At 38.4% G+C, this 14,597-nt stretch overlaps 1 protein-coding gene across 5 annotated transcripts in view; it reads left to right on the plus strand.

Moving 5' to 3' along the window:
- Nucleotides 1–14,597, plus strand: part of ATP2B1 (ATPase plasma membrane Ca2+ transporting 1) — a 135,424-nt gene that overhangs the window by 68,045 nt on the left and 52,782 nt on the right. For all 5 annotated transcript variants that reach the window (XM_063447112.1, XM_063447113.1, XM_063447108.1 and 2 more), the window contains exons 3-6: nt 8,192–8,389; nt 11,321–11,575; nt 11,676–11,801; nt 12,799–12,930. In XM_063447112.1, coding sequence (XP_063303182.1) covers nt 8,192–8,389; nt 11,321–11,575; nt 11,676–11,801; nt 12,799–12,930 — 711 coding nt within the window. The remainder of the gene's footprint in view (nt 1–8,191; nt 8,390–11,320; nt 11,576–11,675; nt 11,802–12,798; nt 12,931–14,597) is intronic.

The following is a 14,597-nucleotide window of genomic DNA, read 5'->3' on the forward strand; positions in this document are numbered from 1 at the left end:
ATTAGAATGATTGGGAATGTTGAGGGCAGCACAGAGGTGGGACCGGAGGGTGTGGTTATAGTAGTGTAACTCCCACACACCCTCCAAGAGTGGCGCTTGATCGAGGGGTAGGTGAGTACAATTTATAGCTTTCAACGCAAATGTGTAATTATCTATTTTTATGGTAATTGAAATATTTCCTCCCTTAGGAGCTGTTATAAAAAGTCTACTTTAGGGTAGTGTCTTGGAAATATTTGTATCAATGAAGTGTTCCTCGGTTCTGAAAAAAGTATGAACCCATTGTTCTAGTAGATGATTTGTCTGTATCTATATTGTGCTGCATCTTCTTCAGAAATATTATTATATTGTTTGGAGAATTCTGGAAATGGTGTTAACCGGAACACCAGTATCAAATCCAGACATTTGACCTTTGATAGACAATACATCAATATCTTTTTAGAGTATAGTTTCTACAAATGTTGCTGTTTGTCGGGGGGGGGGGGGGGGGGTGGGGTTGGTGCTATAGGATCACTTCTGTACATCCCCCTTTGGTTTCTAAAAATAACGTTTTAAGTGATTACATACCTAGTTTCTACTGCTAGCACTCCTATGCTTCAGCCATCTGCTCCGCCTTTAAAGATGTCAGCATGCCTGCTTCCAATGGATTGGAAATAGGCAAGAGCAGCCAAATATCACGCTCCTCTAATCAAATGCTATCAACTATCACTTGGTTCTGGAGAAGGAAGCTCCTCAAGTAGAGATCAGGAAGACAGTCATTAGAGGTATAGTGAACCCTTCAGTGTTAAAGGGACATGCATCACTTTGGGACAAATGAGATGGTTGCCTCACTATACAGGCTGAAGTCGCCATCCCATCCCCAGCTAAATTATTTATTTAATTTTTAGTGTTTACCTCCTTTCTTATGCTTTCCACACCCACTCGAGGGGGGGGGGGGGGAGGGGTCACTGATTTAACCAATCCATGTCCTATTCCTAGGAATGCTAGAGATGTGCATTGGGCATGCCTGACCGATTTATATAGGTGCCGTCGTTAGAACGCTCTATTTCAGGCATTAAGACAGGGAAAGAAGAGATGGGAGTCTATTCAGTATGATCACGCAGAGTAGGCTCTGGTGTTGGGTTTCTCTCTCCTGCTGCACAATGGTGCCCTGTTTCTGGTATTAGTGGATTAGTCTGAAACTGATATGGGTGGCTAAGGGGAACGGGAAGCTAAAGAAACCCTAGCTGAGAGGCGTGCCCAAAATTGCAATCTGACCAAGTTTTTAGTAAGTTTATGAATGTTTACTATATAACTTTCAACATTTGTCTTGCATAGTTTTGATTTGCATATTTTATTAAGTGTTTGCTGCAAAAAATAAATAAAAATAAATAAGTGACGCATGTTTCATTAACATTGGAGTTTTTTTCCAAAACTGTAATGTTTTGCATTGCAAGGATAAAATGGCAGGACCACTGAGATAAAGTGGTCTCGATGACTTTATTGGTCCTAAAAACAGAACACTTATACTACTAATGGTGTAATGTGTCTGAAAATCCGAAAAACACATACTGTTCAATAGATTAAACAAAATTAAATTCAATGAAGAGTCCCTCTCCCTTTTAAATAGTTTCACGTTTCCCTCTTTAAAATAGCTAAAGTAGATGGTTTTTTTTTATCATTTGTTTCCGCTGTTGACTAATTGGATGAGAACATCAGCTCTGTGACTACAGCTTTCACACTAATACGGTATTATGGCGTTATCATTGTATCTTGGAAATAATCTTTATACATCTACCTAAAATAATTGTGATGTCACTTATGTATGCAATCTTTTCTCAAAACGTGGTAGATCATTTTTACTCTTATGATTATAGAAGTGCCGTTTTTAAGCTTTGAACGTGAAATCACATGTATAAAAAGAGTGCTTTATTTGTGCAAACTTCTGATATTTTCTTCTATACATAGAACAAGAAGTACCTCTTCAAAGGGCATTTTACTTCTTTTTCAAACTAGCATTAAAAGGTCAGAAATGCCTTTAAAGAAAAACTCCATGCGCTAGTGCCAGCAGTTGGCTGGCACCTTTTTCTGTGTAGGCAGTCAAACCATTTAAGAATAGCTTGACAACTTACCCAAGGGCTGCTGGTCACCACCTCCTCTGGAGCATGGAAGCTTCTGCAAGGAGCTTCCATTATCTTCCCTTAACTGTAGCTCATTGTCTGAGTGTCAGTTTTGCACCTCACTGGACTGCTTAGCATTGAGTTTCTGGGCTACAGAAAAGGTGGTAATCGACTGGTGGACCCCAGGTAAGCTGTCAAAGGCTGCCAGGACCTGTCGTTGCTCTAAGCACCCCCATATGTGAGAGTACAGCACTACAACTAGTGAGGATCCCACAAGACCACTGGAGCCTCCATAGACTGTCTCATGATCTGCAAAAAGAAGTCAGAATCCCACAGCTGTTGCTCGCGACGGCTAGAGCAATTGTCAAAATTTAATGGCAGAAGCTGCATCTTTTGTCAACCTCCGGCTTTATCAGAACACAAAGTAGTCCCTACATTCTCTTTAGTATGTGTTGGATTATCAATGAAATTCCAACATGATCAAGTAAATATTATTTATATTCTTATTAAATAGTCGATTTTTGGTGATGTAATAGAGCTGCTTTCATTTTACACAATTGATGTGTACAAATATGCCTGTGAAACGTATAGAGCTTTCCTGTTCTCATACTTATTGTCATAGCCTAACATTCCCCCAGCAAAAAAACTGATCTATTTTAAACTGTAGTGTTTTTTTTTTTTTTCTTTTTAATCTTATCTTATCTAAAAGGTTGTTAGGATTCAGTAACCAAACAATGAAATAACTGGCCCCCTGTGTGCTTTGTAACATAAGCCACATTTCCTGCCACTTTTGAGATGCTAATAAAGACTTCCTTATCTGTCATGTGCTTTTAATTTTACTATTTGTTTTGTTACTATTTGATTGTGGGTGTACATATTTATCTAGAGTAAGAAGAAGGGTGCTACCTAATTTATGCATAGACTGGCAGAAATGTTCACCTGAACCTATTTGCTTCTTTAATTTTAACATACTGGTAACACTCCACTGAAATGTTTTATGCTTTTTGACATTTAACATGTTAATCTGTGAGAGCAAATGTAGTAATTTTTTTCTTTCTTTTAAACCGCACACACCCAGTGTCAATAGTGTAACTAACCATTATTGCCATCTCAGCATGCCATGCTTCGCTGTGTTTTCCTCCCAAGACACGGATTATCTTATCTTCTTGGACCTTGCAAAAGCACACTCGATCACGATACGGACTACATATCAAGTACATTGCATAGAACTTCTCTATACAGACTAAAGAGTTTTTTTTTTTAATTCACTCAGTAATTGGTATTTAATCACAAAATAGTGAAATTTATAGAAATAATTATTCAGTAAGTAGCAAGTTCTGCAAGAATGTTACTGCCTTCGATAAATCAATAAAATAATAAAATATTCTCTCACGCTAAACTTTGTTAACTGTGCGGTTGGGAGAGCCGCATTTAGCTCTGAAACAGCTGAAGGTAATAGTTTTCGCCTCTTCACCAACTTCAGGTGCTCTAATGGTCATTCTTTTTGCTCTTCTTCCTACTTACACTGACCACTTTGTCTGCTTAAGTAAAGGTTTTATGTCTTATCAGTTTGACTAGGGCAGCAGCCGTTTTGAATGTGCAGAGCTAGTAGAACACGTCTTGCGCAACAAGTCATCATCTTAAAAGCATATCTGTACTCTGATAAATTTTTAGCCAAGGCACTTTGTCATGCAGATATCTCTCTGTGCTGCTAGGCGTTATTTGAAAGGGGCCTGCACAATGTCGAACTGTGTCTGTCTGATAACATGTGCTTCCTTTGTATTAGTGATACAACACTTATCTCTGCTTCAGTGTAGTACATGCCAATAGTGTAGCATGTGCTTTCATTTATTTATTTTTATTATTTTCCTACCACCCTGCAACATGGGGTTGTTTTGTTTTGTTTTTTCAGTAAATATTTTGTTCATTTTTTAAAGGTTGTCAAATTGAGTGATTTCTCCCATCAAAAGTTGTTTCACTGTACACGTTTAACAGTTGTGCTGTAAAAGTATAAAGACATCTAATTTCCCCCTCCCCCTCCCCCCCCCTTTTTGTTTGTTTAAACTTCCTTTGTGTAGGTGGAAGTCCTTCCACAAATATAAATAACATTTTAAGAATTCTGTGATGTCACTGTGCTGCTTAAATGGATTGTCTTGATACTTGTATGCCTAAAACACAATACATTTTCCAAATGGAGTTTGTTCCATGCTCGGAAAAATTACCACCCACCTGTTAAATACTCTTTTCACCCCAACCACCCTAGGGCATATGTGAGCCTCCCTCAGTGATGAACACAAAAGCATAATACATAGGATTCTTCCACATGTCACACACTTCCATGGCAAATGGGGATCTCACTTTGATGCTTAGCAATATTAATTTAAAATGCACAAGGTTAATTAGAGTGCAGTGTTCTCTTGTACCTTTCCGGTTTGCTTCAGAGTCCTAATTCTGTTTTAGTAATCTTCCATTTTCAAAATACATTCCTGCTATAGTGTAAATGTACTTAAAGGACTACTCTAGGCACCCAGACCACTTCAGCTTAATGAGGTGGTCTGGGTGCCAGGTCCTTCTAGGGTTAACCCATTTTTTCATAAACATAGCAGTTTCAGAGAAACTGCTATGTTTATGAATGGGTTAAGCCTTCCCCCTATGTCCTCTAGTGGCTGTCTCATTGACAGCCGCTAGAGGCGCTTGCGTGATTCTCACTGTGATTTTCACAGTGAGAGCACGCAAGCGTCCATAGGAAAGCATTATGAATGCTTTCCTATGTGACCGGCTGAATGCGCGCGCAGCTCTTGCCGCGCGTGCGCATTCAGCCGACGGGGAGGAGAAGAGGAGGATCGGAGGAGGAGAGCAGGAGGAGATCTCTCCGCCCAGCGCTGGAAAAAGGTAAGATTTAACCCCTTTCCCCTTTCCAGAGCCGGGCGGGAGGGGGTCCCTGAGGGTGGGGGCACCCTCAGGGCACTCTAGTGCCAGGAAAACGAGTATGTTTTCCTGGCACTAGAGTGGTCCTTTAAATTGTTAGATGATTAATTTGTAATATGCTTTCTGTGACATCAGTAGCTGCACTGCCCCGATACAATTCTTGTTTAGTATGAGCAATATGCAAATACTCAGATGATTAGTGATATCTTTAGCTACAATGCCCAAAACATTTTTTAAAAAAAAAATTCTTAGTTTTCCTAATAACACTAATCAGATTGCATAATATATTAATTTGTTATTGTAGACATTTTCAGTAGAGTAACATTTTAGCCATATTTCATGAACCCTTAGCAGTTCAAGACCAATTGCTTCCCAAAGTAACTTCTGTTTAAAACCAACACTGTTTGCGTGTGCAATGGGTCTCCACAGGAATTGGTAAGGTCAGCAGAAATGTACTTGGCTGACTAATCTATAGATCTTGGGCTTCAATATTGCAGTTTTCTTTGGTTCTCTGTCACAAGCTAAAATGTATCTACTGTCATTCCTTAGTAAGAAGTACTTTGATAGAGCTTAATGAAAAACTGAGGTAAACATCCAGTGGACAAATTTATTGAAAATTAATGCAGATATTGGTAGAAGAATAGCGTTTTTGAACGCTTTCTTGTGGACATAACAACCCCACTAGTATGCAAGTTTAATCGGGAACATTCATTGATGCACAACAGTTTAATTTTAGGGACACCCTCAAAAATGATATATCAGAGTGGGGAAATATCGATGTGGAGGCATGTAGAATAGATCGAATAGAAGAAAGAATTGAGAACTTGTCCCTTTGAAGACACATTTTCTTTTCGTTGCAGTATCTAATTATATGGAACGTTTTTAGAATATACATCAAATTTAGGAATCCGCACAGGTCTACTTGCAATTCCAAGTTCTTGGCAATGTTGACTCGTACCTTTAGCATTATTTTATTTTCCTAATGTAAGCTGGGCACAAAATCCTTACTATTTATTAGCAGAGCTCCTTTTAAATTCTGAAATTCACGTTTCATAGTTTACTGAACATCACAGAATTATGCAAAGGGAGAAGAACTATCAATATTCTCCTTAATCTGTAAATAATTTTGTTTTTACCTTTCTCTTCTAATACCTTCTATTTTGAAGTTGGAGGATGTAAATCTACTTGTAAAGTATAACTCTTAATTTATTTAAACTAACATTACTTGTAATAGTGTGTGTGTGTGTGTGTGCGCGCACACTCACTCACTCACTCGCCTGCAGGGCTTACTATTTACAAACCATAGCAGTTGTTTATATTGCAAGTTTAACATGCCTATAGTGGCAGTCTTCCAGACAGCTACTAGAGGCACTTCCGCCCAATAGCACAATTAGATCTATTATTCAATCAGATGGTCTCATAAAGACCATTTGATTGGCGCAGTGCAGCATTTTGCCACGCATGCACACTAGCATCTATGTAGAATGAATGGAGTGGCTGAGATGATCTGCACTAATGTTGTCAGCCAAAGAGGCGGAGTGGCATCATGGAAAGTCGCAATGGGTCCAACCCCCATTAATATTTAGGGCCCCTGACTGCTGCCAATGGATATGGGGTGGGGTGACATTATGTCACCCCCATCCCAATTAATTAATTTATTAAGTTCTCCACCATGGGAGTAATAGGTCTCCCTTTATTGTATTTGTTACTGGGCAGGAATACCTGTCCATGCACTTGCCGTTTTATTTTTTTTACAACTGGTTTCTCGCTGTTTAGTATACATACCACTACTTGTGGCATGGCATGTAGGGGGAGGAGGGAGGATTTATCTGCTGGGAAATGCAATGAGTGCATCAGAATGAAATAGTCATAAAAAAACAAAAACTGAACCTCCGATAAAATATTACTTTTTTTTTTTTTTTAAACCATTACACATTTTGTTACAATGTTTCATTTTGTGTTTCACAATTGGTAACTCTTTGCATTCCTTGCAGCTTCATTATACAGGTGAAAATAGGGCTGTATGTTAGTATGCATGCATGTATGTATGTATGGAGGGCTGCTTTTTTTTAGGGGTTGTGTGTGTGTGTGTGTGTGTGTATTTTCATGTGGGCAGTTTTGTTGTATCTGTGAGGCTTCTCTGTGAAGCTGTATGTGTGTATGTCTCACACGTGCTTCTAGATGGACACCAAAGACACACACACATATGCATTTCAGGCACACTCATTGGATTCACACACCCACATTTACACTTTCGGACACAGTGCAATAATGCATACGGTCAGGCACATACCGCTACATATAACATATAAAATGGTAGGCACGCACACATACTACTAGACACATCTATTGCTGTGCAAACATAGACATTGACATTATTTTAGTCACCATCCTTTTGCTTACCATTTATGTGCAGGAGGGTGACTTCTATGGGACCAAGCAGGTGAAGTAGAGGGCTAAGACTGCACCTGTTACTGCTGGTTGCATTTTCAGCTTCACGAGCGCGGGGAGAAGTGATCTGATGTCACTTCCTCCCAGCACTGCCATTAATAAGGGGGCTGCCCCTCACTACATTCTGCAATTTGAGAGTCGTTGGCTCGAACTTGCAGAGCATTTTAGCGTGGGAAGAGGGGAACAGCAAAAAGGTGCCTTGTCCAAGTGTTTGCTATTTCTTTTTTTAGTTTCTGCAATTCTCAATTTAGTGAATAAACCATTGTAATTCTATATGAGTGGAACACAATTTGTGATATTTCCCTGCTGTTCCCAAAATGTAATTTAAAAAAATGTTTTTGAAGGATCAGTTCAGGTCATAAAGCCCTTCAACTTGCAGAAGTGCATTGTGTACCCAGAGACTGTCATTTTTTCGAGCAGTTTTTAAAGGTACTTTAACGGGATTGTCCCGTTTATAACTTGTGCAGAAACACCCTTTTGGCTCTTGCTTCGAAAGCACGAATGATTTACTTACTTTCGTTGGCTCAGCAGAGATAACGGAGGTGTTGGGCTAGTGCACGTCTGCCTCTCCCCCTTCACTGTGAATTGTATAAAATGTGTAATTCTATTTATTTTTGTACTTCCCAGATTTTTACTCTCTCCTGATATTATCAACTAAATGAGATGTATGCATTCTTTAAATATATATATATTTTTTTTTTCTCTCCATATTTCAGGTTTAAGTGGAAATCCGGCAGATCTGGAGAGGAGGCAAGAAGTATTCGGGAAGAATCTTATACCTCCTAAAAAGCCAAAAACATTTCTTCAGTTAGTATGGGAAGCACTACAGGATGTAACATTAATTATATTAGAAGTAGCAGCCATAATTTCTTTAGGCCTTTCTTTTTATCGACCTCCAGGTGGTCATAATGAATGTAAGTAATAAGGATCTTTGAGAGCATTTTATTTAATCTAATGTTTATTCCCTCTCTTAATACTAACCTCATTTAGAAAAGTTTTATGGACAGTGACGGGAGAATAATGTAAACATGTATAATAATCTGTAAGCGATCAGTATTCCTCACAAATCGGGTTTCAAAGGATCATTCCAAGCACTGTGACTTCTTCAGCCTGCTGTGGTGGTTATGATGACAGTACTGCACCGGCACTTTCCCACGGTTAGCAGTCAAACCATTTAGTAGTACGGTTTGACAGTTTATCTGGGTCCAACCTCGTGCCCCAGCCATGTACTCTATATATGCTCCCCTCCCACAGGAGAATATGGATTGCTTTATAGAGCAAAACTGGGTCATGGAAGACTGTACTCATCTTATTGTATCAGCTGAGCACTTTTGGCCAGTGAACATAGCTACGTTTTGCCCTACAGAAAAATCTGGTTACCACTGCAGGAGTAGACTGCATGTGGCGCGGGTAGCTGGGGAACCAGAGTAAGTTATCAACCTATACTAAAATGTCAGGGCATTCCTGACACCATATCCTCGACATTTAGCTGTAGAGGTTATTGTGCTTGGACTTTTCCATTTCCCTTTAAGCCCCAGCAACATTTAGCAAACCTCACATTCAAATAATTCTTAGAGTAACAGCTTGGCTGGTTCCACAATAGAGGTGATGCTAGTAAGTTTAAAACCGTTATATTTTGTGTTTTTTTTTTTATAAATATGTACATTGTGAGAGCACAGTTGACCAATATTTGCATGATACGTAAACAATCTGTTTGCTGTAAGGAGCACATCACCACTTAATTTGTTTGTCATGCTATGTATATATATATATATATATATATATATATATATATATATATATATATATATATATTGACTGCTCTAAAAGGTAATTCTTCTAACTGGCCCACCACATTATCTGTCTTTTACCTTGTTGAAAAAGATAAGAATGAAATAATACATAGTACTAGCACTGAAACACTTAAAGGGACACTCCAGGCACCCAGACCACTTCTGCCCATTGGAGTGGTCTGGGTGCCAACTCCCACTACCCAGTTCATAAACTGCAATAATAACCTTGTAGGGTTAACTCCTCCTCTAGTGGCTGTCTACTAGACAGCTACTAGAGGGCACTTCTGGGTCCAAAACACAGGTTTTCTGTGCTATAGTGTCGCTGGACGTCCTCGCGCTGTGTGAGGACCACCAGCGTTGCAAAAATCCCCATAGGAAAGCATTGAAAAGCATTTTCAATGCTTTCCTATGGAGAGGTCTAATGCGTGTGCGCGGCATTGCCACGCATGCACATTAGGTCTCTCCAGCCGGCGGGCGTGATCAGTCTCCCCCGCCGGTTGACGTGAAGGGGAGGAGCGGCGGCAGACCAAGAAGCAGCGACGAGGGACATGTCGCTGCCTCTGGTAAGTGACTAAAGGGGTTTTCACCCCTTCAGCGACCGGGGATGGGAGGTGGGAGGGAGAGGGGACCTGCAGTGCCAGGAAAACAGATTGTTTTCCTGGCACTGGAGTTTCCCTTTAACATTGCTTCTCTGAGATCTGTCTAGAATCTAGTTTTAACAGAAATATATATATTAAAAAAAAATATATTTTTAAAGCAGGGGTCATTGCATGCAATCAATGTGCCCTATGCAGACATTGCTTAAAATTCTCGGATTAACTTTAAATTATGAGCTTTGCAGTGTCTCTTCTGAGTGCATCAAAGCTAACACTTTGCCCTCAGATTCCAGATTTACACCGGCATTTCTTTAACTATACCCTTTAGAGAGCAAATATGGGGCAAAGTTCTAAATAAGTAGTAATTGCCACAGGAACCAATAGAACCATTTCTACATATTAAATTGCTCCCCGTTTTTGATGAGTATGGCCGTATATCTTTAACTTCAAGTGGGTCTTCTAATGTAAAATGTATAAAGTGTTTGTGTGAAAAAAAATTTGTTTTGTATTTAAGAAATATTAACAATCCAATGCACAACTGCTTCTCAAAATTAATTTTGAACTTTATTGCATGCATTCAGAAATAGCAACGTTTTGCTTCTGTGTAAATGCAAGACTAAAGCATGTACTTCTGCTCTGATTGAGATCCACTTGTGATTTGGTTGTTGTTTCTCACTGCATTGCACTTTTTATTGTATGGAGTACAGCTGGCTATCTGTAGTTGTGTTTGTTTGTTTTTATTTTTTTTAATTCATTGATTTTTGGTGCCAACAGAAGTCGGAGTGCTGACCTAACTGTCAGTATTCTATTAAATACGTATAAATATGTTGCATTGTTGCAGCAACAAATTCCATTAATTTAATTTTCTTCTATCCCTCGTATGCATTTGTGTAGTAATACTATAGGCCAATAGTCTCCAGCCCAGGTGCCCTAGCAGTTTATAATTTGGTCACTTCCAATGAATGAGTAAGATACTGACACAACCTGGAATGCTGGTATGCCTTGATAATTGGTTTAGAACCACTGCTCTAGATTAATACCACAGCTGTGGTATGTTAAATCTTCACTGGCCTAGATTGTTTATTTTTTTATTTTTATATTATTTTTTTGAAATACACGTTATAGGAAACCTACTTCTGTACAAAGGTTTTGTACTCCCTGCTTCTAGTTACTGAATTCTCATTTTCTGTCCTACATAGCAATCTCAAATGCTATTATTGCTTGTTAGAAGCAATCCAAGTATGTATTTTTTATTTCTTTTTGGGAATAAAATTGCATGTTAAGTATTTTGTAAAGATAATGGCACCTAAACTATGTGTTTATGTATCAATTTTACAATTGTGGTGTTATTGTACTATCCTGTATGGCTAATATCGTATTAATTAAAATGGTATAAAACAGGGACATTTTTGGCAACAATTACATATACTTTTGTGTGTGTATTTTTTACGTTTAGTGTGTGGAGAAGTCAGTGGTGCTGCCGAGGAGGAGGAAAGTGAAGCAGGCTGGATTGAAGGGGGCGCTATCCTTGTATCTGTTGTATGTGTGGTGTTAGTAACGGCTTTCAATGACTGGAGTAAAGAAAAACAGTTTAGGGGCTTGCAGAATCGGATCGAACAAGAACAGAAATTTACAGTTGTTCGAGGAAGCCAAGTCATTCAAATACCTGTGGCCGACATTGTTGTTGGGGACATTGCTCAAATTAAATATGGTAATTATTTAGTCTTAAAAGTACCTTTTTTATGTTTGCATCCACTGTGGTCCGACTAGTTTAAAAAAAAATAATAAAAACATTTTTGGTGTGTTTTTAGGTGATTTGTTACCTGCTGATGGAGTACTTATACAAGGAAACGATCTTAAAATTGATGAAAGCTCGTTAACTGGAGAATCTGATCATGTTAAAAAAACACTGGAGAAGGATCCTTTGCTGCTTTCTGGTTTGTATTCTTGTCACGTTCCTTGTATTTCATCATCATAAAATGACTAATGCGAATGGGGCATGGCTGATAATGTCATATGTTCGTGTGGCGAGATAAATGGTGCTGATAAGCTTTTGGGCAAGATCTGAAAGACTTCGAAATGCACTGTAGCTGCAAGGTGTTTAGCACCATAGTGTAATTAATTTCTGCATGTTTGGTTGGTATTTAATTTTAATAATCTAGAATGTAATTTTGCATTTAACCATCAAAATGCCTCAATTTCCTTTTTCAATAGAAGTTAAAAAACATTTCTTTTAGATTACAAAATTTTTATGGAAATTGTAATATAGTTAATTGTAAGACCCTAACTATATATCTGGAAAAAAAAAATCATAACCTAATATACCATGGGCAAGCTGTACTTTGTTGGGTCCCATTGGTAGGAACAGTCAAATTGTAATCCATGGCCACAAGATATTGCTTTCTCCGGTGTAATTAAAGGAACACTCCACCTGGTCTTCTCCAGCAAGACAAGCTGGATTGCTCCTATAGAACATAGCAGGGCCATGTTCATTGACATAAGTCAGGTGAGTGCTCTCTCAACTAATGAGTGTGGTCCTGCATCACTGTGCTTTGTTCTGTGGAGATATCTTGCGTTTCCTGCTTAAGTAGACTAGATGTGGTGGCGTTGCCTGGTGTGAACCAGTTAAGTAGGCACACTGCTTAAAACTGTGCCATCCTTACTGTGAGATGGTGCCAAGGCAATTCAGGGGACTGTCCTGGTTATGGTGATTGCAGTGTTCCTGTAAGATGGTGTTGCAAAATGTGGTGGTGTGATGCATTCTTACTTTTCTATTAAAGAACAGATCACCAGGCTAATGTTGTGTCCTAGATTTGGGGCCCATTTAAATAAAGATTTAAGAATCAATGAGCTATCTTTTTTTGTTTGGTTTTTAATTTCTTTCTCCCCTTTGTGCCTCTCCCTCACTCTACAACTTTACCTTTTGTGTTATAGGGACTCACGTTATGGAAGGGTCAGGGAAAATGGTTGTTACTGCTATAGGTATAAATTCACAAACTGGAATTATATTCACTTTACTTGGAGCTGGAGAAAATGAGGAAGAAAAAGAAAAAAAGGACAAAAAAAGTAAGTAATAAATGGGTAAAAGTGTTTAATTTAGATTTGTGAGTGTTCTATGACAATTTACTGGATCTCAATCATAAGATGGCTCTCCAACACCTTTACGTATTTTATCAGAGGAGTGGCAGTTTTACTTTAATCATATTTTATAACACCCATGCTAAAAAAAAATCCCAGTGTCTGTTTAGCTGCCATCCAAGATCTCCTGCTATCTTGGACCACATCCACAGAATGACAGGGGAGCGCCTACAGGCAGTTCTCCTACTCTCTAGCAAAGCAATAGAAACACTTAAGCACACAAAACATTTTGCATTGCTCAATGTTTAATTCTGCGAGGTTTGACAAAAGAGAATTTGGGGCACACTTGGAACATGCATTTAAAAAAAAAAAAAATTAAAGCAATGGTGCTGCCGTAGAGTCCAAAACACAAAATACAGATTAAGGACCAGTGCAAACACAAATACATTTTTTTACATCTTACAAGTTCCTTAAAATCACATGACCTAGCACGATTGTCTTCCACGTTAAAATTGGCGTAGAACCCACAAATATTGCGCTAACTGTGGTGTATTGGTAGCCAATAATCCCACCCCATTTTATTTTCTGTTAAACGGAGCAGAATTGTTTTTTTAGTTAATTTATTGACGTTAATCACAATGCTTTAATCTGCCAGTTATATTTACATTAATTGTGTAAAGAGTCTGATATAGGACTGTAGAGTGATTCCTACAGTGCAAAATGCCGTTTATGGCTTCCGTACAATATGTAAATGGCTATTTAGAATTGAAAATATACACATCAAAACAAGAGAGCTAAGCAGATGTCTGCCAGACAGCAGTTTCCAAGTGCCAGGCTCATCTGCATGGATTGCCTGTTTTTGGAGCAATTTTCCCATGAAAGGTCTCCTGTCAACAGCATACAAGGAAGGTTGACATTCAATTTCAAGTCATACAGAGTGTCCTTTTGGCAGTGGAATGTTGCTATGGTGATAAGTGACTTAAAATTGAGAGCATCAGATGACAGATGCTTGCACTGCATTATGTTCCTGAATCTACAGATCACGTTAAGAAAAAATTGTGTGCTAGTGTACTTATGTGAAAAATCTCAAATGTCTCTACAACAAAGTCCCTGCGAGCAATAAAAACATTTTTTTTTCTCTATGTTCTGCATTGTATAACATTTCAAATATTGTTTTTTGTTTATTAAAATGGTGAACTTGTTTTTGAGGCAATTAAATTAATTCCATTATCATTTTCAAGCATCTAATGTAGTATTTGTGTGCTGAATTTCTAATCCATGGAGAATGTTTTTTTATTTTTTATTTTTGTGTTTGTGTTGTTAACCCTTCAGTATTTCCCACATTTTATTATTTTTGTAAGTGGTAGGGGCCTTCTTTTGACACCCCTTAAAATATAGTTAAAAAAATAAAATACAAAAATGTGTTAATAGTTTTTTCTTATATTACACATGTAGGGCAACAAAACAGAAATCCAAAATAAATTCCTAAACCTGTCACTTGCGCACGCCACCATCTTCTTTCAGCTGAGCCTCTTGATGTGTAAAAGTACAGCATTGAGATAAGGTCGAGCCAATCCACTGTTGTTGGCTGGTGAATTGACACTTCTAGACACTGGGTGGAGCTACCGGTGTCTAGAAGTCTCAGGCATAGGAAA

Source organism: Pelobates fuscus, chromosome 3 (assembly GCF_036172605.1).
Source record: "Pelobates fuscus isolate aPelFus1 chromosome 3, aPelFus1.pri, whole genome shotgun sequence".
NCBI lineage: Eukaryota > Metazoa > Chordata > Amphibia > Anura > Pelobatidae > Pelobates > Pelobates fuscus.